Source organism: Cloeon dipterum, chromosome 2 (assembly GCF_949628265.1).
Source record: "Cloeon dipterum chromosome 2, ieCloDipt1.1, whole genome shotgun sequence".
Taxonomy (NCBI): domain Eukaryota; kingdom Metazoa; phylum Arthropoda; class Insecta; order Ephemeroptera; family Baetidae; genus Cloeon; species Cloeon dipterum.
The window spans coordinates 22,170,799-22,196,205 of NC_088787.1; the positions used below are offsets into that span (position 1 = coordinate 22,170,799).

Genomic DNA, 25,407 nt, shown 5'->3' on the forward strand with positions numbered 1-25,407 from the left:
GTTTATTACTTTGAGTAACATTTGTCGCTGATAACAATCATTTTTTGCATTTTTTTAATTATAAAATCATGAGTAAACATAATCTATAAATAAAGTTAAACTTTAATTGCAACAAATAAATAGATGAAAAGATCTTTAATTGAGGCATGGTTATGTGTTACAAAATAAAACCATTTGGAGAGAATTAGAAGCACGAGAGCAGAGAGCAGACGAGGCTAAAGAAAATAATTCTCCCAGCATGTTCCACATTTTGTTTGCCCTTTTAAAGAGCGCGACGTCAGAAACTCCGTTTTCGTCTCACTCGCTGGCTGGCTGGCTGTGGCTGTCGTTATAATTTTTGTGGCGGGCCGGGCATCGTCCGATCAAACAGGCGCGTTTTTCCCATTCTGACACACGCGACCTTCGACCTGCCCGCCCAATTAGGGGTACCAGCGGGAGGCGGCGGGATGCCACAATAATCACAGCCTAATTACACGCAGGCCCAGCATGTAAATGGCATCGCCGAAACGCGTCTCCAGGATGTGCGTCTAAGCTTGTTCATGCTCACTGGCATTCTTCTGTGTCCGATTCGATTGAAACGGAGAAACAGCAATCGACAGGAAATGCGTTCCAAAACAATGGTTAAAAAGAGACTCGGGTAAAAAAGTTTCTTCCGTTGGCAAGTATTTTACTTGTACTGAAAACCCCGACGTCAATGTGTCGACTCAAAATTTGTCGTTCCGTGCAAAGATTTCAATCTAGAAAGGCAAAAAGTTATAAGTTTGCGACATTTTTTAGCTTCTTATTAGACCACCTATTTTATTTTTAGCGCCATAGCAGCTAACAATTTTCTTCGTGATTACTTTACAGCCTTAGAAACGCTAAACAAAAACAAAGCGTCACGAAAAACTCTGTTTAATGACCTGTGCACAAATTTAGACGGGCATTAAGTTAAAAGTGTCCTTACTTCAAAGAAAATACTATTTTTCCTGTTCCCTATAGCAAGCAGCGGGATTGTTTGTTTACTTCTTTCTTCTATCCGTGGGGAGGCGCGTTTCGCGGAAGAAATTTTAATTTGCGCCGCCGGCTACTAATGTGTGCGCTGCAGAAAAATGTAAATTGAAGCGGGGGAGGGAGGTAAATTTAAACGGAATTCATCAGCCGCTGGTGCGTTCATCATGCGTTTCTCAGCATTTTAAAACACTCGACACGTAAAACTCACAAAGCTGTTTTTTCTGCAGGCAGCGAGAGGAATTAATATCATTGCACGCGCGCTAGCTAGCTCGCTCGACCCTTTTATTAATTAAAAAAGCGAGGAAAAAGCTTGTTAACAACTAGACGACCTCAGTCGTGCTTCAAATCATGAATTGCTTATTGTTAGTCGAGAGAAGGCGAAACTGCTCTTTTGAAAACGGTGATCAATTTAGATCTTGCAATGTGTTCAAACGCTGTTTCTAGAAAATTGGCCTCTGATTAATTTTATTCAGCGGAGAAAGTTGGAATGATATGCTGGTTACGAGTAGCACGTAAAATGTCAGCATTCCCATTTTTCCTGGAAAACATTTTTACACAGAGAACCCTTCAAATAAAATCGATATTTCCAGCCGACAAGGAAATATTGCAGTTTGACAATGTTTAGCAAAATTATTGTTTAAAGAGCGACGCTATTGATAAGAGTTTTTTCCACGTTGTGCCGCTTTCTGTGTAAATAATATTGCTGACAAAGCAGCGTAATTTACGGACTCGTCTGTCGCGTTTGTGGCGGCGATTAATTAGTTCTCGCGGCTCGGCATGCTTTGTGTGCGCCCGCGTATTTGTTTCAACGGCCGAATTTCGGTCATTAATGCTCCGCTATGTATGCAAATGGCGAATTAAACGGGCCGCGTGCGGACGGACGGACGAACAGGCGGACGGACGGACACACACGCGTTTTAATGGCGCCGCCGTATAATTGCCGGCACGTCCAATTTATTCTCGGGCTCATTTGATGGGCACCGAACAACGAGAACCATTTGTTAAGCGCAGTTTCAATTACGTGTGCGCCATTTGTATGCGTGAAACAACCCTGCCCCGCCGCTTCAATTCGGGGGGCTGCCGGGGGGATGCGCGAGCGCGAAAAGCGGCCGGCTGGGCCTTTGATTGCTGTCGGGTGGTAATTTTTAATTAGCACCAATTTGGTTTGCATCAGCTTTTGTTAGAGTTGCTTCTCTGAATTCTTCACGGGCAGACCAACAAATTAAAAATACGATTTCTTGCCTCCTCTACTTTTTACTGCAGATTTAGATGTGAATTGATGATGGAGAATATTGAGTTTAACTCTATGAAATAAATCAATAATCAAAAAATTTTAAGGATTAGAAAATAATTTTCCCTCTTTTAGAATAGAACCAAATTAAATAACACTCGAAATTTAAAAATCCAGAATGCAATTTTCCTGATTAAAATTGCAAAATGATTTCAGTGATTTGCAATTTAATTCATAATTTATTTACAAAAAGGCCTCCAGTCCGACCTATTTATCTGCGACAACGTTCGGAGATTAAAGAAAATGATTTGGAGCAGCAACTCGCGAGCGCTATGTATATATATATACTTCTCTCCAGATGCGCAACAGAAAAGAGGTAGTCAGACTGGGGAGCAGAGCAGAGAGCGAGCAGAAAAATGCAGCTCAGCGCTCTATGCACTCATTGCAGTCGCAGTCGAGGGTCATATGCGCCAGCAGCGCGGAATAAAAAGCATGGGATGTGGATTTCTGCCTTGCGCCGAACGTGACTTTCAGGTCAACACTCGTCCCGCGATTGATGACATATTTCTAAATATCAGGCCGATCGCTCCAACTACAAAAGAAGCAAAATTAACCTGCGCTGAATGTTACGTTTATTTTAAAATTGTTGTCAATAAAAATTAAAAATCATCTTTTCCTCACAGACGAAGAATACTATTTACCTTTGTGTAGCTGCAGCGTGCAAAAACAATTTTTCTAGATTGCATTCGGGCGGAAAATGTGTCTGAAAGCGATTTTCCGCTGTCGCAAGTCGGTTGATTAGCGTCCGAGGGCTCTTCACTGCTTTGGGAGGCTCGTCTCGTTACTAATTCAGGAGAGCGGCAAAAACGACGGCGCCTCCAGAAGCAGGCGTTTAAATATTTACGCATTTAAAGTGCGCCCGGCAGCCCGCCTTTTGAGTATAAAACGAGAGAGATAGCGAAAGAGACACTTTATTGCAGCTGCGGCCAGACAGACAGTAGGACGGACGCAAGGACCGACGGATGGCCGGCTTCAATCAACTTAATCAAATGATCGTGTCCACCCCCTCGGGAGTCGCTTTTAGTCGCCTCCACAATACAAGGGGATAGGGTGAGGCGGCCGAGCGAGCGAGAGAGCGATCAAACCAACCACCCACAATTACTCCAGAGCTGCGGCTACTCTCCGATAGTGGAAAATACCCGATCACGACTCGGTGATTTCTTCAAAGCTGCCGCCTGCTAATTGAATAAAAGCGGAGCACTGCTACTAAAAGAGAAAAAATAAGCAAACAAAATAATAGAGGAAGATGCAGTTTTGTTGCTGTAATTTCTGATTTATCTGTTTTGTTTCGGCAGCATTGTTAACTAACGGTCCAACAACAACTTTTTTGAACATTTTGTTTCTTAAAATCCTTCAAATGAAGAATCTGATGATTACTTAAATTGTAATTTTCATCAAATCAGCTAAAATTTTGAACCTTTTCCTCCAAGAGGTTGAAAACTCATTACCATTCCCTAAAAGTTCATCAGCGGACCGAGAAACAATATTTTCCACCCGGCTCTAGTGCAGGGGGCGAGTGCCGGCTTTATCGCTCGTCAGTAATGCGAGTGTATGTACGTATGTATGTATTGAGTACATGGTATGGTGCCATCTATCAAAGCGCGCTGAGAGAATCGAGCTGGCTGAGGCGCAATCAGCCGCAAAAGGGCGATAATGAAGCAGCCGGCGTTCTCTTGCTCTCTCCATCGAGCAGCAGCAGAGCAGTAGCAGCTCATTCCCAATATCAGCAGCCCCTGTAATGTATACACGCAGCGGCGGCGTCATCCATCTTCTTCTCGCGGGCTGACGTTCGAAATTGCGACATGGCTTGGCCCATTCTTCGCATGCTTAAACACCAGGTACGCGAGCAACAGAAAAATGCTCGAGCCGGATTCACCCCGTCGGCAATGATCGACCCTCTTTCACTTCCAAGATTTGCGCACTACCACGAACGGTTCATTTTCGGCTTGATCAAGCACTGCCGAGCAGGACTTTTCTTTCGTCCCCTCGTTTCTCTTGATCATTGAATGGTCTGATTCAAATTACGCAATGGGGGAAAGAAGATAAATTTCTCACATTATTTAAACTAATCTGTGTTTAGTTAATTTATTTTTTTGGACAAATTGAAGTTTTTGTAAATGAATGAAGCGATTTCGCAGTTTGAAACGAAAACGAGCAGTGCTGGGAACGAGCGAGGTTTGCTGTGGCAAGCTGTCGCGTCGGGCGCCGCCATATTTCGAGTCGTGCAGCCGATTTGCATACTGCAGTCATAACTCAGAACGAGCGGGCTGAGATTTTTCGCGCAAAAAGCGGTGAGCGGCAGCGAAATCGGCTGCTGAAAAAGTCCCTTGATGTGAATAAAAATAAAATTGTTGATTCGATTCGAGCAGCACGTACGCCTGAATCGATACAAAAGCGACAGAAAAGTTTCCACCATGCTCTCACGTGTGTTCTTGTCATGTGAGTGCAAATGTTCTCCTCTTTCGGGACGAGCAAGAGCTCGAAATTGAGTGAAACGCCAACTTTGCCGTCGATGCTTTTTTACGTTATGTTTTTGAATTTTATTTTAGTTCTAGTTGATGAGTATTTAATTTTAACTATTCTGACAGTTGATAGCGGCATCTTTCAGATTTGGGTATATCCCTTCTTATTTTTTCCGTTTGTTAAAAAAAGCATCATTCCCGCTGACAAGAATTTAGGAACGATTCAATTTATATTTTAAAGCTTGCACAAAAGGTCATCTCCATAAATCAAAATGTTATTTTTTATTTAATAAATATACTTGGTTCTGTTTATGATTAATTATCGCAAAAAAATCTTAACAGATTATTTGTCCTCGAGCCGCACCTGCTGCTTTAGCGAGCGGGACAAAAAAATCCAACCGAAGAAACAATTTATTTTCGTTGGTTAATCTCAACACGATCGCTGGTGAATGTTGTTGGTCGTTGTGCACTTTATTTATAGACGCTAGAAAGAACGTCATCGGCAAATTCATCGCTCCTCTCGAAAAGCGGCGTTTTGCCTCGACAAATCCCACGCCGACGCAGACGGGTGGGCAAAAAACAGCAATTTGTTCGGTTCGGAAGTGAGAATTTATGGGGCCTGTCCTGTTCTGTCGGTGGAAATTAATTGTTCCAAGCGGGGGTCGGGAGAGCACCGTGAAAATGTCAAAATCATAGAAACGTGCGATGAAGTGACTTTTCAAAGGGGAGAGTGAACTGGAGGAAAGTGGCGGGAAATGCGTAAATTTGAAAAAGTATAATTCAAGATGCATTCCCATGTGTCAGGAGGGCCAGGGAAGGGGGAAGACTGCTCGACTGTGTACGAAAATCATCATGCGAGGTCGGAAACTCACCCCTGAGCGCTTTCATGTGGGCAACGGCCATGCGCAGGATGGTCAGCTTGTCCGGCTTGCGTGCGAGGGCGCTGCACGTGGGCACCATGTCTGAGAGCTCTGTGATGTAGGCCGTCATCTTGTTGCGGCGCCGGCGCTCGATTTCGCAATGGTTCTCCCTACTGCAAATTACAAGACGCCGGTTAGTACAAAATTGTAGCCTGACAAGAACTGCAAAGAACATTTAAATACAGTAGGAGGGCAAGGGTGTTTGACTAGGAGCAACACTTCGTTAAGTTGGTATGATAAATGATGGCGCTGGGTGACTGGACAATGCAGCCAACCCTAAATTTATCGTTTTAATGGTTTTAATAAACCCCCAAGTGTTTTTAAAGTTTATTTTAAGAACTGACGTTACAAATATTTAATTCTGATCAAGTCAGGAGTAAATGTTTCTGAAATTTGCCTTGAGTTTTTGACAGCCATTGATGAAATAAAATTGTAATGAGGCCTTCATTGCTGTGAGAAACATTTTTAATTTGTTTATGTTGTAAAAAGTGACTGATAAGTGGTAGCAGAAATATTTCTAACAGTTTTTTCAGCTCATCAATTCATCTCAAGCCTTTCACGTACAACATCATTTTTCTCTTGTCTCTTGAACACTTTTTCCTCATCATCATTACACATTCATTTGGAGTAAAGGCGAATGTAAACATAATTTGTCAGAGTTGATTTATTTAAAAGCAAAATGAGTCACATAAAAATCGGCTGGAAACAATCGGAGGCGAGAAGTCGTGGGCGGACAGCCCGTTTGTTATATGGGATATATATATATATTCGCAGGAGCGAGCAGAGTGCGAGTGTGGCGTGCGCTGTGTGTGTGTATTTGGTAATTCGAGGATGCTAATAACGTGTGCGGTAGCTACCTCTTTACTCTGACCTTTCTGCCCATTTGTCAGCGGGAGGACGCGCGCCGTTGGTATGTCGCGCGCGCCCGCTCCGTCGCACGTGGGCGACTCCTCGACTTTCGTGTATCGGCCCGCCTTTTATACCTGTTGTAATCGCCTTCATGCGGAAGGACTACACTCAAATACCAAACTTAATAATGAAAAATACATTTATTTCCCTACTGTAAAAATCCGCGCAGTAAAAGATACGCAGTAAAAGATTAGCGTCGATCGAAACCACAATTCAGCGGAAAATCACTCCACGCAGGAATCAGACCCGTGAGAATTGGAGAATGAAGCGCCCTTTCAACCTGCCTCCTCTCTTTTTTCACTTTTCCTCGGAAACGAAATTAATTTTCCATGATTTGGCCGAATTCGAGGAACGCAGCGCGCGGCAAAAAACAGAGGGAAGCGGAGGCACAGGGATCGCGTGTCGAGCCGCCGGCCAGGCGATCGATTTTTTTTATTCCTCCACTCAGCAGCGGCAAGAAAGACCTGAGCAATACACAGAACACTCCTTTCGTATTATATTCTGCAGCGCCGACTTATTATTATCATAAAGGAAGAAGAAAAGAGGCAGCAGAGGGAAAATGCGCATGCAAACAGAGACTACTCGCGGTGCTGAGGCACAATGAATTATGGATCAGCCCAGCAACAGATTCTACTTTTACAGCCAGAATTATTTTCGAGCAAAAGTACCAACAAATTTCGTTATTTGAATAAAAAAAATATAATCAAAGAGCTAACTAATTTTCACCACATACTGAAGAAGGAAAAGAAGGACAATTATTTTCAACATTTTTTATTTTTATTGCAGTTTAACCTTTTTTCATTCAAGATAAATAAAACGAAACTGAAATGGCAATTAATTTAAATACAAATTGGCCGGTAAAAAGAAAATTAATAATCACTCACAAGATAATATCACTCGTTAGTGAGTAATGGATGGAGCTACGAAGGTTTAAGTTCCTCATGGAATTTAAAATAATTCAAAATCCAATTTTGAAGCCAGTTTTCATTCAATTGTGATGATATTTAATAGGTACACTTTACTTGATAAGACAAATCGATCGATGTGGTTCATTTTTTAATTTCCGGAAAAGTCCTTTATTTTTAAACTATTGCCGGGAAACTGGCAAATAGCACATTACCGGTTCGAGACAATGTTTTAAATTTCCTTAATTTTTACTTGATTACTGTAATTATTAATTAATTACTTAATGTAATACACATATTTTTTCGGAAACGCAAAAAATTTTGAACACATGTAAAAATTTGTATCAGCTTACTACGTTTTTTTCTATGCAATTAACCAATGAAAACTTACAAAGCTCAGAACTAACCCGTGTAGGATTTTTTTTTTAAACTTTTCGCAACGTCAAAACTGACCCAGCCACCGATCGATTTGTTTCATAGAACAGTGTCTACAAGTTATAGTTAACAATAAACTAAATTGATCAACAAATATACATACTTTTAAATATTGGGTCATTCTCCTCGAATCTTTAAAAATAGCAAAAAATTTCCATTGGTGTTACAGCAACACGGATTCAATGGTTTCACCAAAAACTGAAAGGTTGAAATCAAAGCGATTCCTTGTTAGAAAAAATAATAGAAATTTCAAGAATTCAGTTCATATTTCTTTGGTTGCTTGAATAGGAACGAACCAAGCCAAATTAGCCGTCACAAATCCAGCTAAGCTTGTCCCCGCATTCAATTTAGGGCGTCAGGGTGCTGGTGGGATTGTGCCGAATTTTCTCATTTTCGTGTCTGAAGGAAGCGCCGGTTTCATTAGTAACTTATTATTGGCCTGCTGCTGGGCGGAAAGGGCAGCATCTCTATTCAGCAGCGGCCGGGCAGGAAGGAAAATTATTTTCTTTCTTCCCTTGGGCCGTCAATGGCCGTGTAATGGCCGGTCGGCCGGTTCAGTTCAGTTCGGTCGGTCGGGTGCAGTCAGCCGTGCCAATAATTCCCGCTTTGCCGCTGCTGATTGCAGGCAGGCAGGCAAGCAGGCTGGCTGGATATAAGCAAACAGCGCAGTTCCCACGCGCCCGTCGAGCACAATTGAGCCCAATTATCACATACTTTTTAGACTAGCCTGCGCGCGACCGTATCATTACCCGTTTAAAAGGTGCAAGATGCCAAGAAACACCCTTTATTTGCTTGCTGGCTCCAGCGACACCAACACAGCCACACTCAACGGCGCTAATGGCCTTCCAGAAGATGCACTTTACACCAAGTCACCAGTTAAACACTCATTTTCCCGAACGCCTATTTATTAGATACATTTCTCGATCGTTTTTTTTGCATTTTAAACGGTTTTATCGAGAAAATACCTAGAAAAAACACATTTACACATTGAAAAAAATATTAAGTTTTAAAGGATAAAAAGGTGCACCGAATGAAAATTAATTGATTTCACATTCAGGGTGATTCTTGGCTCGGTGTAATTTCAACATCTTTCAAGATCTTGGTAAAAAGCAATTAAAATTTTCCAGTGTACTTAGAAATAGGAAAGGATCCAAAATATAAATAAGTTTAGCTTGGTAAATTTATTCATTTTTTTAAATTCTTTAGCTTGAATTTTTTAAATTTCATTTTTTTTTAATTTTAGTCATCTATCTTAATTTAATTCCCGCGTCTAATGTCATCAATATAAATTAAAATTGGGTTCCCAGTTCCCGTTACACGGCCGCAGATAATGCGAACACAATCGGCGTTTGTGTAAAACCGAGTCGAACAACAAATCAGCAGCAAAAAAATCAGATAAGGCGCATTTCCACTTATTCTTTTTTGCCGAGATGTGGTGGGCAACAAAACGCTCAATTGCTCTCCCGGCGATCAGCGCAGTGCATGTCGGGGATGCAGCTGACGCTCAAATCAAATGCATGAAATCGCAACAAGCCGAAGATTTGATTGCAAAAAGAGATTCAGGAATTTTTTCAAGAAATATATCTCAAGCCCAAAGCCACACTTCATAAATTACAGAATGACCATTTCCAGCTTTTCACCATTTTGAGGTTAGGTTCATAGGATTTAACTAGTAGTGAGAGAACCATCATATTTTTTGAGACGCGGCCGGTCAGCATTTTTTGTGGCATTCCAAATCCTTTTTTATTTCATTCCAGGCCTGAGCGCGAGAATAGAGGATAGAGGTACTCACTAATAAAAATAATACGATTTTTATAATTGCCGCGGCCGCTGCAGCCCATACGATATGTGATTAGACGAGAGAGAGAGAGAGAGAGAGAGAGAGAGAGAGAGAGAGAGAGAGAGAGAGAGAGAGAGAGAGAGAGAGAGAGAGAGAGAAGAAGAAGAAGAGAGAGCCTCTGGCCGAACCGCTGGCGGGCATTTGGTCGTGGGAACTCTCGTTTGGTCCAGTCAAATAAATACGCCTAAATACTGTGTGCAGACGCGGGGCATTTTGAGTGAGAGAGAGAGCCAGCCGCACGCCCCCACGGAGTAATCGGCGAGCAAACGGTTTCTTCACCAGCAAACCATCTTAGTCACGACACGCTTTTTTTAAACTGGACCGTGGACATTCTGAGGCGAACGCGTGAAATCGAGGGCATTTGCCTCTTTATTTATCTTAGATTATCGATATCTGTATTTCCTCGCAAAGAATGGAATTTATCATACTCGAAACGGATGAAAAATATTTATATTTGGCAAGTTGCAATAATGTGCTAGAACCGTCGAGTGATTTTCATGAAAATGATCAATAAAATATTTCTGCTTCAAAGAAATATTATGTGGATATTTAAATGTATATACACTAAAAATAGTAAGCCTCATTTTTTTAATATTTTTAAACAAATATCAGGGCATAGCGACTGATTGTTTAAAAAAATAGTATTTGGTCTCAATTACGTATTTCCCAATTTGATATCGTTTCAGTCAGTCTATGAAATTTTCTTACCTACACGTACAAGCTCAACTATCGTGTTGTATTTCAAATATCAGGTATAAAATGCATTTGTAGCGATAGCGACGAGACCTTTAATTAAACAAAAACAAATTAGCACGGGACGTTTCATCATGGAAAAAATCTAGATATCATTTTTACGAGCTGTGTTGGTATACCCGTGCTTGGAATTCCGCTCGCAAAATTTACGTGCCGACGGCCAATTAACCCTTTCTGTGCGTGAAATTCCGGCGGAGCGACACACCCAACCAGCGTGGTTTGTGCTCACGAGTGCAGAGGAAAAGATTGGCATCATCATCATCATCAGCGCGTGGTGCATTGTTTGTCATTCGGCTGCGGCGTCGCAGCCTCGGCCGGCGACACCGACGTGAAATTCGCTGCGCGCGCGCGTGCATTACGATGGCCGCGCCGCCAGAATTCATGCATGCATCATACATTCATGCATAAGGCGATTTTCATTACGCTCCGGCTGCTTCCAGAGAACGCGGCAGCGCGCAAAACAATGAGACTCATCGTTTCACCCCATGAATAATCGATGATGCCTGCTCGACGTTCAAATAAATGCTTTTGCTGTCGCGCCAGCCAACTTTAAAATCGAATTGATTTGCGTCTCGTTGCCATGATCATTGCAAAATGAGGTCAATAATTCAACCTTGTTCTCGGTCAGGTCTTTCCAGAATGATTTTTTGTTTCAGTTGACATTGGTAATTAAAACCAGCTTTCCAGACCTCCGAAAAAGAAATTACTAATCAGACGGTCAGAGCAAACTAAATTTAAAAATTGGGCTGAAGGTGAAACGAAGGCCGTCTTGGATAAGATAATTATTTTTCTGAGATTTATCTTAATCCATAATTTCAAATACGAGTGTTTTGCAATACAACTAAATTGAAGTTTAAATAAAATGGTAAAATTAACTTTTCCTTTTAATGTGTTACCCTATTTTCCATTTCGTAATTAAGTTTTTTTACCCAAAATGTTGATCTTGCAAAATTTACTTTATTTTGAACAATTACCGAGTTAGTAGTAAAAAAATGCATCTTAGACCTGTATACAAAATTTAAAGGACTAAATTGAATAAAAAATCCATTTTAGCGTGATATCGATTGTCATTTTTTTTTTAGAAAAAAGTCGCTGGAAAATTAAAATAAAAACTTCGTTTATGCACCATTGTCAGGGACTATGGACACAATTGCAATAATTTCACGATTCCGGCTTCCATTTTTCGTTGTTGTGCACGGCGGCGTCGCAATCACGGCTAATTTGCATAAACGAATGTTCGATTCGGAGCGATTGGCACACAGTGTGTGTCGGTGCAGCCGCCGCGCGCTGTTTCCACACAAGAGCGCAAAGCAGAGAGCTAATTGCTCAAACAGCCAATTCCGCAAGCAGAAAACACGCGCGAGCGGCGCAATTATTCGCGTCCGACAATTAGCCGCAAACGCCGAATCGAAGCAGAAGCACCGATTTCTGTGAGAAAAGGCCCGGAAAGGCGCCAGGGGCGGACTGGCCCGTTATGCGCGACGCACAGAAGCGCAATTAGTGCGAAAAAACAAAACGAGTGGGCGGCCCACGTGCGGGTTCCCACGGGAATCGGTGGCGACTGTCGCACCCCGCGGCCCTTATCGGCTTTCTCCCCGAAAAAATTCGCCATCCTGCACCGGCGGAGAGCACGAGAAGCGCTGCTGCACGCTCCACATTTTTATGCAAATGCGCTGTTTATGCAGGCAGCACTCAAAAATCTGTCCAAACGCTTCTGACTCGAGCGATTGTAAAATTTTGTGTCTGATTATTATTATATTCACCATAAATAATGCATGAGCCTCCGCCACCGCGCGCGGAGGCGGTTTTTTTAATTGGCTTTGCCTGTGCTAAAATGCAAAATACCGTCATTCATTGCGTGTCGAACCACGTTTGAATGTGGAAATTTCATTAGCCAAAGACACGAACCAAATTATATGTATTTAATATTCATTACCCGCAGATTTCTTCTGTTTTTTTAAACAACAGGAAGTTCAATTGTTGAATTTTGCAGCGAAAAGGATATTTCACCAACTCAACAATATTTGGTTATGAAAAAGATAACAATTAAAAAAAAATACAAACAGGGAATTCAATCTCATACCGTATATTGTCTCGTCCTCTCAGTACTTCACTTGCAAAAATGTCACAACTCAGAATTTACTGTAGAGGGTTCTGAATCACCAACCATTGAAAACGATAAATTGCACTCATTGCTGAGCACAAAAAAGAGAGCAAGTGACGAGATTTTCCAAGAAACTTCCTCTCGCCATTCCTTTGACGCAAAAATTCATCAGCCCAAAATTAATACCTTCAAATTAAGTAATATTTAATGCTAAGTACTGCTACTTGTATCACGAGAAATTTCTAAGAAAATCTTCTAAGAAAATAAAGGCTGCAACAAACAGCTAACTTAACAAAAAGGATATTATCTATTGAATTTAAACGGGTCAAACTTTGAGGGATAACCTTTTTTCAGATTCAAATTAAAACTAATTTTGTTAAATAGTTATGTTCGAGCACCACTTTAAAGTCAGGAATAATCTTTATATATTATTAGTCTTTTAATTCTTGAATTTAACAAAAGGAACTAGCAACTTGGTTTCCAGATTTCAATGACACGAAATTCCTCCCATTTTTCCTACACTGAAATCGGATCAAGTGTCTGTTGAGCAAGGCGGTTGCCTTGAACCGCAGTGGGTGAATTGTTGGTACGTGTAATATTATTTACGCCCAATTGAATGTGCGGCGAAGCCTTTTAAATCTTTTTCTCTCGCTATGCGGAGAAAGAGCAGCAACAGCAGCAGCTAAACTCCCGCTGACTCGATGCTTCTCTCAAGCGCGCGAAATTATATGGCCATTATTATGGCACTTTTATCGCACGCGCTTGCTTTGCCACTTTCCTCCATGTATGTGGCTCATTCAGTTGACCGGAATCCGTGTTTTTATAATTCTATTGCATGACACTCACATTACGCCATCTCGCATCTCGTGAAATGTGCTCTTTGCTTGTCAAACGAATGGGCTGAGGTAATAAATTAGGAGATGTCGTCAGGGGGAAAGATGGAACGGCACATTAGAGCCGATGATTACCTGGCAAACCGCTCCTTGTCCTGAATGCTTTCTTCCTCCATTCGCGTATATTTGCTGCCACTGGCGTCTTCCTCATCTGACCTGTAAACACAAATGTAAAGGGCATTAAATTTCAACTCAAGCCAAAAAATGAAATATCTGCTAAATAATCTTTGGAATTATCACTGGATGAACTGTGACCTTATCATCAGGGCACTGGTCTTAAGTTTAATGTTAAGACAAAGAGGTTTGTAAGGGAGAGGGGTTCTAGCGGTATATCATTTTATCTATTCATAATTTACAGAAGAACTATTAACACCCCGTGGAAAAATTGGTTGGTGCCTAAATGAACAGCTCCAAATTAATTTATGTGTCTTGAGAATGCTAGAAGTAAATCTATAGCTTCAATTTAAATAATGCAAACAAAGCAAAGACTAGAAATTTTATAGTGATATTTTCTCTAAAAGTATAATAATCGTCTCGCATTCCAAATCTATCCCACGTCTCACTTCCAAAAGTACAGATTCAAACTCGCTTGCAAAAATTACATTCCCGTATGTTTCCACAGCAGCCAACGGCATGAGGAGTATATTTTTTGCACATCCGAGCGCAGATTTCAAATGCAGCAGCAGCAGCAGTTGCGCTTCGAAAGCGAAACTTGGCGTGAAATGTGGACAAAAAGCAGGCTGCATAGCCTTGAGTGTGTATGTTTACGAAGAGCGTGCACACAATCGCCGGCCGAGTACGAGAGCGAATAAAAACGGAACGGTGAGTGCACACTTACATACAAAAGACAAGCGGCGAAGGTTCGATCATGAACAATTTATTGCACGAGTCGAGATTAATCGAATTAATTAAAGCGGGAGGAATGCCGGCGGGAATTCGCGACACGAGAAGCAGCAAATTATTTCCCACAAGCTGTGAGTTCACCAGGGTGACCATGTTACAATAAAAAATACGTGTTCCCCGGTTTATTGCCACTCAACCTGAGTGTTCTTATTGCCAAATAAATAAAAATAAACTCGATTCGAGCGACTGCAAGAAGGAACGCAGTTTCTCGAATTGTGAATAATATCCTCGACACCGTCCAGGGACACGTGGTCACCCTAGTCGTCTCCCAGCAGGACCAAAAGCGAGAAACGAGCAAAAGCAGCAGTCAAATGGGAGAACAGAGTCGTCTGCCTATTCCGAGAAGCAGCCCTTTGTGCAGTGCACGTGAACCGCTCCGTCAGTAAAGCTCAGCAGCCAGCAAGCCTTTTTGTTCTTTCTCTGACTCTCTCGGTTTGCATCTCTTGTGCTTTTGCTTGTGCTGCTCCTGTTCCAGATTATAATCACCACATTTAAGAGTCGACAGACACGGTGCAAGTGCATCTACAAAATGCTCTGTCAGTGCCGCTGTAATGATACAATTCCCACCGGTGCACACGGCTCTCTGCAGAACGTAAATCCACCGAATGCAAAAGCCAGCCACAAACAGACGCAGTTTTTAATTGGCACCAGTAATTTTACTCCAGCTTTTGACCGTCTGAATTTGAAAAATGCGGCACACAACTTTTCAGTTCAGCCAGGCGCGCGATTTACGAGCCTCTTTGTGTTCAGAGTTTATATTTATTCTTCTCGTAATTCGTCTTTTGCGCCCCTTTGGAGAAACGGCGCCGAGGTGCGAGCGCGCAAATTTTCTATAAACAAGCCCATTAAACGCGCGTTGGAGGATGTAAAATAATTTTTTCTCATCGATTCGCATCGCAGGTGCTGCACTTGGATTTCCCTCGTGGTCGTCCGCTCGCCCAGCAGACATGTTAAGCGCTCGTAAAGTAATGGTCTAATGACGCTTGTTTACACTTTCGAAAAGTCGGTCCCGGGCGTAAATTTTATGTGGCTCTTTAACTAACCCGGTTTACACGCTGGCCAATACGACGTGCCCAGCCGACTTTACACTGCAAAATTCGTGGTGCCTTTACTTCCCATCCGCGTTCATTGCGGCATCGGCCCAGTTTGGGCATAAAAACGAATTTTATCCTAATAAACGGTTCTAACTAAATTTAGGGTGCGATAACAGGCCAAAATTGGAGTGTGTAAAATTAGGAATTATTACTAGTTTTAAACCTGGGAAAAATGAGATTTGTGAAATGAACCATTCCTCTTAGATTAGGATTGAAATAATTTTGCTAATGAAACAGCAAGTTGTAGAAGAAAAAAAACGAAAAATATATAATCCACGAACACTCATGAAAATGGAAGAAGATAAAGTAAAGCTGTACGGAAATATTGTGAAAATCCTTTTCAACTTTATTTGATAAACCCTCTGACAATTGGGAAAGAGCTAAAAAAATTCCCTGGTTGCCGTTTTAATTTGCGAGAAAATCTGTACCAGAGATATCATGCATTTCAAGCAGCGAGCAATCTCCGCTTTGAAAATTAGGATTTATTTTGCCAGAAGGGAATTCATCTCAGAAATTGCACACCTTTGGATAGATCGCGACAAGAGGAATCGAAATTGAATGAAAAAAATACAGAGAAACCGTTCAATTCGGCAAATTCTGAAATTTAACTGTTACTATAGGTCCTGATTTCATTTCTATTGCACATTGGTGTATAGCTCAATAATTAACATTTCAATGAACCACTTAGTAAAGCCAAAAATGCAAAATGTGATTAATTGTTTGCCTGTTAGGCTCCACTTTAACTTTGTGCTAAAAATTTTGATGTCAACGAGGATTAAACACGGTATTTTTTATTTTTCTTTTGAATATTATGAAATTTAGATCCAATCAATTGTACGAGCACTTTCCAAATTTGATTTAGTGTGCCCAGTTCTGAATTTTTAAAACGTGAAGATAAGCAAATTTTATAATTTTTTCCATTCCTCTCAATTGAATTTCAGCTTCTTTAAAATGATCAGAGTGTCTGTGTCTGTGCCGTGGAGTTGGTTGGAATTCGACACACATGCCTGCAAAACTGACCACCGCTAATTTTCCCTTCGCCAGTAGATCACGGCACAATCGAGAGCTGTCGCCAATTGAGAATAAACGGCGATACCGCTAGCCGAGGGAAAAGCAAAGGGCCGGTTGGGCATTGTTGAGGCCCTTTGTTGACGGGGGCGGAGCGAATTGTTCCGCTCCACGGGCCGCGCGCGCACTTTTATCAGGCTGACTGACGGAGGGACCTCCAATCCTGAGGTCACGAGAAGATCTCTTTAGAGTCAGTCAAAACGGCGGGAGGGTCAGCGGCCTCGCAAGGTTCCTCTCTCACTATTTTTCTTCGCCGCGCACCACGTCGCGCTGCCTGACGAGCCGCTAACAAGAATAAAAGTCCGAGTCGCAATCAGAATGGGCCGCGATGACGCGGACGAAATGCGGACTGCTTTGATTTGATACGAAACCACACCATTCCAAAGAGAGTGAGTTCCCGAAAGCAAAAAATGACTCTGCGAATCGATCGGATGCGAGGCCCTTCGAGCTGACTGACTGAGAATAGAAAAATGTGTATATTTTTGTAGCCGTGGAAGAGAAGGGAAAAAAATGTTTCATATTTTTGTTCCTGACACGTCTGCTTGGAAAGGTTGATGTGTGGGAGCATGGAAGGTTCAAGACAGATGAAAACTAGCAATTATTTTATTGGCCTCTCTGTGGCTGCCACACAATTTCATTTCTCCTCTGACAGAGCCCATTAAACTCAGAGAAAGAAGCATTCCCCACTACACGGCGGAATGGGACAAAAAGGGAACATTATTACCATAATATTATACATACACCAGGTGTGCATGCTCCGCAAATATGATGTGTGCACGAGGCACAATTCGGCCCGCCATGACTCAAATTCGGTACTAGGCGTAGCAAATATGCCTCGCGCGCGCGTGAAAGCTATGTAATTTTAATCGAATCCGCGGCCGCGGCACATTAACGCAACCCTTCATCTTAACACCTCTTTTCGCCAAGCGACGTGCCTGCATGCGCATCATCCGTCGCAGAATTAGCAAGCCAGCTCGGTTGTCAGTTTTTAAATTAAAAAGAGGATAATTCGCTTGTGGTGGCGGTTGAAGCAGGTCTACAAAATTAGAGAGCGCCGAAATGAAGGAACCAGCGTGGGCTTTAAAATGATAGAACACACTGCATGAATGGAAACTTAACAAAAAGAGACTAATGAATGCAAAAAAGTCGTATGTATTACGCTATCAACTTTTGCCACAAGCAACAATGAAAAAATTTAAGTTTAAAACGATTGTAATTAATTTACTTTTTATTATTTAAACTTTCCCCTCATGTAAATATTTGAAAATTATGTTCTTTCCTTTCTTTATTTCACTGTTGCTGAATAAATAAATAAAACTCTGGGCAAAATTCAGAAAATGAGTGAAGAATTTTATTCTGCCTAAAACAGCTTTGATTTCTAGCGTGTTTCTGCAAACTGCACGCATCACGATGACCGTGCCTACTTAAGGATTCAGCTCTTTTGCATAAACCGAGCTTGCAACATTTAACAACCGAATTCTTTCCTACGATCTTGACTGAGATTTTTTTGCCACAAAGAGGAATGGCATCTTGAGAACGCGTGCACCTGATGCGTTATTCAAATGATCAAACGTCTTCATTCTCACTTGGCCACCATCTCTTTAACCTCTGCACCGCGCGGTGTGATGCTGAAAAACGCGCACTTCCAGGAAGCTCTGTTTGTTTTTCGTGCGCGCGCCGCAGCCGAAGAGGCAGACTCGATGAATAAGTAATCAAGCCGTCCTTCTGCATTCTTATGCTTTATTTAATTCCACAACCATATTTATTTGTAATAATATTATCTCGATGCTGCCGCCGCCGCCGCTTTCTCATGATCCCAAAGGTTAGCCGGGCTGCCGGGTGTATCGCGTGAGCAGCCGCCGAGAGAAATAAAATACTCACAACAAGGGTATATACCAGCTCTGCAGAAGCACAAGCGCTGAGAGCATAAGCAACAAACACACACACACACATTTGATTTTATAGCAACAAACCCTGATATTTTGGAGGAAGAAGCAGAAGCACGCAAGCAAATCGGCAGCCAGCACATTTTAATGGAAATTGGCTGCTGGGCCGGTGCCAGCACTCACTCACACACACAGCTTTTGAATAATTTAATGACGCCTTGGAATTCGGTGTCCAACTATAGCTCCCTTCTTCTCGTTTTTATTCGTCATTATTTTTATTTTCCACCACTCCTTGTTATCATTCGCCCATCGTCCTTGGAAATCATTTGGAATTTCCATTGCTGTACATATTATTTTTTCATCCATTCAGCACAATCGTTCCTGCCCAACTCATTTGGCAGCTTCTCTGCTGGCACGGATTGACCATAATCTTCCGACGGGGAGAGATAACTGCCAAATTTTGGCTCGAAATGCGTGCAAAACACAGCAATTCGCGAAAAGTTGATTCAGCCCCGATGATAGTTTCAAGAAGACAAGTTGGAGTGGAGGCAAAAGAATTGTGAGACGAAAGCTGTGCTTGGGCTGACCATTATTTACAGATGTGGGCAGCCCGCGGAAAAGTTTGGTCCATTCCCAGCAGCCAGCCAGGTCCGGCGCGCACCTGATCGTTTTATGGCCAACTTTCTTCGCTCCCATGAGGCTCGTCCGACTAGCTCTTTTTCGCTGCGTTCTGAGACTGAGTGTGTATGTGTGGGAAAAAAGAAGTCAGTAGCTTCTCTCTCTCTTCTCTGCCTCTTCGGCTCATTGACTGCCAGGGGTATTTTAATGGCGAACGGCTGCTCCTTTACATAAACTCGCATAATAAAATCATTTATCCGCCGAGTCTGCTCATTTTACAGTGTGTGCAGCCGATTTTACAATGCTCAATAAAAGCGGCGGTGGCATTGCTATTTTTATTTATTGCAATATTTTTGTTTTGCCTCTCCATGCAGCAGCGATGTTGCCGTATCGCTGGTCAATTTTGTTCTAACACGATTGCAGAATTTTCCCATAGGTTGCAAAATGTGCGGATAAGCTAAAAAAAAATGATGCTACACTCCACATGATCTTCTCGTCGCGCATTATTCCCGGCGCTCATTTGCATGCATCCCCCGCACCATCCAATAATCAAACGCCGAGTTGCATAAATTCGTCATTTTTCTCCTCCTGCCGCCGACTTCTTGCGTATTTCTTTCTTTCCGCGGCGTCTCCTCTCGCGTCTGCACACATATATTGTGAGCGAGTGTGTGCGTTGAAAAAATAAGCAAGGACCTCTGCCAGCCATTGTTTCAGCTGCAAGCGAAATCAGCGGGAGAGCGCGAAAGAAAAGCTCATTTCGCAGTCACGCCGGGTTTTTTGGGGTGCTTTTGTTCGGTCCGAAATAATCGCAAAATATGTAAAACATTACCGGGCAACAATGGACAATATAAGCATATCTTGGTTGTTTTGTAAGCAGTGTGAGCGGGGGGAATGCCCCAAGGCTCGATTTTAAATTTAAATTCATCTTGGCTGACGCAACGAGAAAGGTGATGAGCGCGGGAATAATCAGTATTGCTTATTGCGTAAAACTGCTCGAAACCTGCACTCCTCCGCTACATTATTATCCTATTAGGTCCGTTTAATGTCCCTGAATAATTGTGAGTACTAAAACTGGATTTTTATTACAAAATCCATAAAGTTTTATTGCATCTGACTTTAGATGGAAATTAATTTCTTTTCTAGCTCATCATCGAGCAATCGGCATTCATTATAATTATTTTTACTCTCACGTACACAATCGCACAATCTACTGGAATTTTAACTATTTTTTGGTTAGTTGACAGCCACTAAATTCAGTTTCTAAAGTGGGTATTTTCTAGAAAGGTAAGTCTTACAAACGATTTTGAACTTGAAATAATGTGCGACAAAAATATATTTGCTTTCCAAAAATTCTTATAGCTAAATCTGCGGTTCCTATCATATATATACACACACTACTAATTTCAAAATAAGGATTTTCCCAATTCACAGGCTGACTTGAAGAGATAAAACCAAAATTCATTTAGCTCATATTATTTGACACAAGCCCGCAACAATTAAAGTTAACGTTTGTCAAAGCAAGCCACCGCACGAGTTGTAGCGGTTACCACCACAGCCACCACGGCCGCCGGCGGTTCAACTTTGGGGCTGAAATTCGGCCGGCTTGCGGCTCATGCATTATGTAGATGGTCCCGCGCGCTCGCTCGCTTCATAAAGCCCATCATTATCATCAGCAGGTACACACTCACACGCATTGTAGCGGCGCTGTTTGAGGATTTACACACCCCGCGCCGGCCGGGCGGCATTCTTATGCAACCCTCAACACCCTCTCTCTTTCTTCGCGCCGCCTAAATCTCCCCCATTTATTTTTCTCTCCTTTTTGCGTACGGGGAGCGAGGAGATGAGGTGGCGGCGGCAGCGCAAAATTTCTTTTCCCGGCACCATGGAGCAGCAAATCCCAGCGAGGCCGTCCGCTCTCTCTCTCTCTCTCTCTCTCGTCAATCCGCGCCGAGAATGAGAGAGAGAGAGAGAGAGAGAGAGAGAGAGAAAGAGAGCGATATGCACAATCAGGCATCCATCAAAATACATGTTCGTGAAATAAAAGGGACGGAGCCAGCACAGGGAACGGTTCGCGTGATCTCGCCGCCAACTGAGAAAGACACTCGCCCTCAGGCCCAGACTGGAAATCATTGGGATGTGGCGGTTTGAAAGGAAAATTTCCTTAGGTCGCGGTGGAGTTTCTTGTTGCATCATTGTGCTTAAAAGTATGGCATAAACCGGTGTAAAAATAAAATTTATTCACAGACACCAGCAAATAATTGAGCCAAACGTCCTGCTGATTGTGAGTTTCACGAAAGAGCATAATTTATGATGGAGCTGATTTTAAAACAATTTAGGTTTCTCTAAGAATGAATTAGTTGATGCTAACACACTTTTTTAAACTGATAGCTGAATTTCTCGTAGCCAGTCAGGATTGAGCAACTTGTAAGTAATTTAGTATTTAGAGCTATGCGTGAAGAAATTCAGAACGATAATTTCTTTGTCAGTCGATCTAATTTATTTTTATTTTGATAAATGTTTGGATGGTATTGCATTCAAGGCCTGCCAGCTGACCTGGAACGAAAACAAACCAAAGTGTAGCGAGCGAGAATAAATGGATAAATGGAGGCTTCGTGTGCGTTGGCGAGGTGAGATGAAGGGTCGCTGATCAATCAGCGCGGTGCCACCTATCACAAAGGCGCGAAATGGAAAATCACCTGGCGATTCAGCAAGTCAGAAGGCGAGAATTACGATTCCGCCTCTTATCAAAGACACAAACACCATGCTCGGCCCGCGACTGGAAAATGGCTCTCATTCTCTTTCTCGTGCTGCCAGCTTTATTGATGATTCTAATCGAATGACATATCATGTATCATTAAATCAGTTCGGCCAGTCATTACCCACAAATAAAACGGACCAATCAGATAAAGGGTGCACGACCTGCCGAGCCAGAGATTGAGAGCGAGTATAAATAATAATACGCGCGCGGGGCACAAAGGTCCCTCATCTCGGCCGAGTTCAATTTATTATTATTTTCCTCGGCAGATAATGCGGGACGACGCCGACTGGTACTCCACGATGGATAATGTATGTAAACATCATGCCAACTCGGGACTGTTTTTCCTTCGTCCGTCGAGAAAGAGAGGAAGCTGGGGGGCCAGCTTCCGGGTCAACGGCGAATCTTTGTTTCCACGCGGGGCCCGTTTCCGACTGAAGTAAATCTGCGTGGGAAAAGGGAAATGGGCCGACAGAGATTCCCAATCGAGATTACGGACCACTGGCTGAGAAGGGGTAAGATATCTGTTCCGTATACCTTCTTTAATTATCAGTGCTGTTTTCAAAAGAATGCCAGCGGTGAAAAGCTCGGGATAAAATCTTCCTGGCCGTGATTAAACTTTTATTAAATCCCGAGCACCAACCGGCGTTCTTTTCCAGCCGCATCGATAATCTGAGAACGCGAAAAATGCCCGAGATTTTCTAGCACGTCATTTTTTGCAGCTTTCCAAGCCATTTATTTATGCAACAGCAGCCATTTCCTGGTGGCCATCAATCAGGCGGCCAGAAGAAATAAAAGCAGCGAGTTGGTGCAGGAAGTGCGACGGCGCCGTCGAGGCAGGCACAAATAAAAGCAACATATTCGCTGAACCGTGCGCGCGGCTAAGAAGTCCATTATTCTCTCCACTTGCCGCTGACGCTAATCGAGCGGCTAAATGCCCGAATTCCGGCACGCGAGCCGCACTGATCAAGCACTTTTATTAATTAAATGCCTTGCGATTTCTGATTTAAAGATGATAACCGCAAAAGTAAAATTAAACAATAAATCATTACTGACGCACTTACGGTGGAGAAACCATATAGATTTTCAAATGAAAGAGGGGCTGTTGCAGAAACGAAGCCAATTTAGTAATTTCCATATCGGATTAACATAAATAAAAATTACAATATATGTCTTTCCGAAGTAAGGTTCCCTTATGGTCGGTTGCATGAGCGTATATCTAGCCTCTTCATCTGGAAAACGAGCCTCTGGGCGCTGCTGGATGGATTTTCATGTTTGCCGTGTAATTTCTGGCTTCTCTCTCTCTCTCTCTCTCTCTCTCTCTCGTGCATTGGAGAGAGAGAGAGAGAGAGAGAGAGAGAGAGACCTTCGCGTGTGATCGGCTCGCCATAAACGCCCCAGCTCATTTTACTGTTGCCACTGTTGAACTCTAGCCGCTTTTATTAGTTGAGAAGAAAACTATTAATCCGTCGCAATTAGCCCGCAGTTCTGGGCACTTCCTCGTTTATTTATTTGTTTGTTTCTCTCTTCACACACCCTCGTACATTTGCCGCTTTTTCAATATGTGTCGCTGCGCATGTGGCGACGGCGGAACTGCAGCAGCAGCAGTGGCGGCACTATAATTTTCATATACGTATACCGCGCATACATATACAAAACGAGCTATAAAACGCTAGGAATACAGTGCCGCGCGCTGCCGTCGGAGCGAGAGAAGCAGAGCAGCGGCGGCGGCGGCAACGGCAATAAACCTTTAGTGCCGGCTCTCTGCTTATAATATTATTATTATATTCCGAGCCCGCCGCGCGTACATGGATTGAAATAACTTTTCGTACTCGGGCTGGACGGCGATGGGGGCCCGAAATGTGTGTGTCCGACCGCTACTCCGAGCATGGCGCGCCGTAAAACGCCGGGTAAAGTGATGCAGCCGCTTCTGTGTGTTCTCGACTGATTCTCGCTTTGAATCGATGTTACTGGCAGAAGATTCTATTGGCATCGTCGGAATTTCAAAATTCGGGTCAATCCTTATTTTGATGCCTTTAAAGAGAAACAGCAAAATGATGCACCAATAAGTAATTTTTATGGAATACATAATTGGAATTTTAGAAATATCGTAAATAAATTTTTTAATTAAAACTTTGTTTGAAGTTTGACCCTTAATATGTTTTTACTTTTTTATTTAAGTTATTTTAAATGGTTCGAAATTGAATTAGTCGATGATCACAAGTTGCAGTTACTAAAAGTTTATGTTTAAAATGTCGAGTCTTAGAGTTCAAATAACTAACATCGAATCCAATAATTGTTATTCACCAGTTTTATAGTAATTCTGTATATTTCTTCAGATCTCGAGGCGGTGTTCTGGCAAATAATTCAGTTTTGATATCTCAAAACAAACACCGGGAGCACGGAGGGTACGTGCATCTCATTATCTGGCGCAGATGACTTATAGGCCGGCGGCTGCTGCTGCTTTGAGAGTTGCGATTTCGCGCCGCAAAACGGCCGATTCGCGCGCGTGACCTTAGGGTTCGCCGATCGCGTCGGCCGATTAAAAACCATTTATTTGATCCTCTGCGCTGCTTCCTCTCTATAGCCCGCACTGTCCATAACTACACACACGGCGAGTGCACATACACTCAATAATAAACACGTTCTGTCAATAAATAATCCGGCTCGATGGAACTGTTATTGTGTGTTGTTTGCACAAACAAACACATTTCACGCGCGCAAGAGAGAGAGAGAGAGAGAGAGAGATGGAGAGCAAGAGCACCGGCAGCTATTTTAATCGCGCGGCTACCAATTAATCTCGGCGCAAATAAATTTTGCTCATAATCGACAACGATAATCCTCTCGCTTCACGATAACAAACCAATCGCACCGCCATTTTACTCCACTAATTGGCTCTCTTTCCCGCTGTAACACGTTATTTCCTAGCAAAATTGCACGTCCAACGTGATCTCGCATGTATGTAACACGAGAAGTTACCGGAAAACATTGTTTGGTCAGGCAAAGCTTAATATGAACTAGACTTTAGTTTAAATTGTTAAAATTATTTGTTGACCAAATTATTTTACTCCCCATACATTTTGACTGCTTACGAGGTAACTATGCACCAAAGAGCAAATTTTAGCAGCCATCTGATTACGTAAAATAAAATACTAAATTTTCATACTTGATTTGTTTGTTTGTAATTTTCAATTTGGTTCCTAATTAAATATTTAAAAATAGAATTAGTCAAAAGAATTGACTAATCATGAAGCGCCATGTCAAGATGTTTCCCCAGATTTATAAATAACAAATTAATAAGATTTTAAGCCCTTAGCCTCAGTAACGGCCTGCATTGAGACATGTGCACCGATAAGATTAATTGCGATAGTTTAATTTTGTGTCGAGAAGGCCTTTGCTCTTTTACGCAGCTAAAAACAAAATTTTTCAGCAGCGCCATAGTGATTTTCTTGACTCTTCCACAGCGTGCATTCACACAAAGAAACGTGCTTTTTTCCCTGAATATCAATGAGCCGAGTGACATCTTTCCACGAATCGCGGTTTCTACGGACTGAAACTACTACTGCTGCGCCTAGGAG

At 42.4% G+C, this 25,407-nt stretch overlaps 1 protein-coding gene and 1 long non-coding RNA gene across 5 annotated transcripts in view; one reads left to right on the top strand and one right to left on the bottom strand.

The window, feature by feature from the left end:
• tgo (Aryl hydrocarbon receptor nuclear translocator homolog tgo) overlaps positions 1-25,407 on the bottom strand; it is a 79,177-nt gene that overhangs the window by 12,347 nt on the left and 41,423 nt on the right. For all 4 annotated transcript variants that reach the window (XM_065480942.1, XM_065480943.1, XM_065480940.1 and 1 more), the window contains 2 exons: positions 13,581-13,661; positions 5,619-5,779 (listed from right to left, as the gene is read on the bottom strand). In XM_065480942.1, coding sequence (XP_065337014.1) covers positions 5,619-5,779; positions 13,581-13,661 — 242 coding nt within the window. The remainder of the gene's footprint in view (positions 1-5,618; positions 5,780-13,580; positions 13,662-25,407) is intronic.
• LOC135937735 (uncharacterized) lies at positions 14,208-22,861 on the top strand. The gene is made up of 3 exons (XR_010574542.1): positions 14,208-14,327; positions 21,614-22,344; positions 22,552-22,861. It is a non-coding gene; the product is annotated as an uncharacterized LOC135937735 (long non-coding RNA).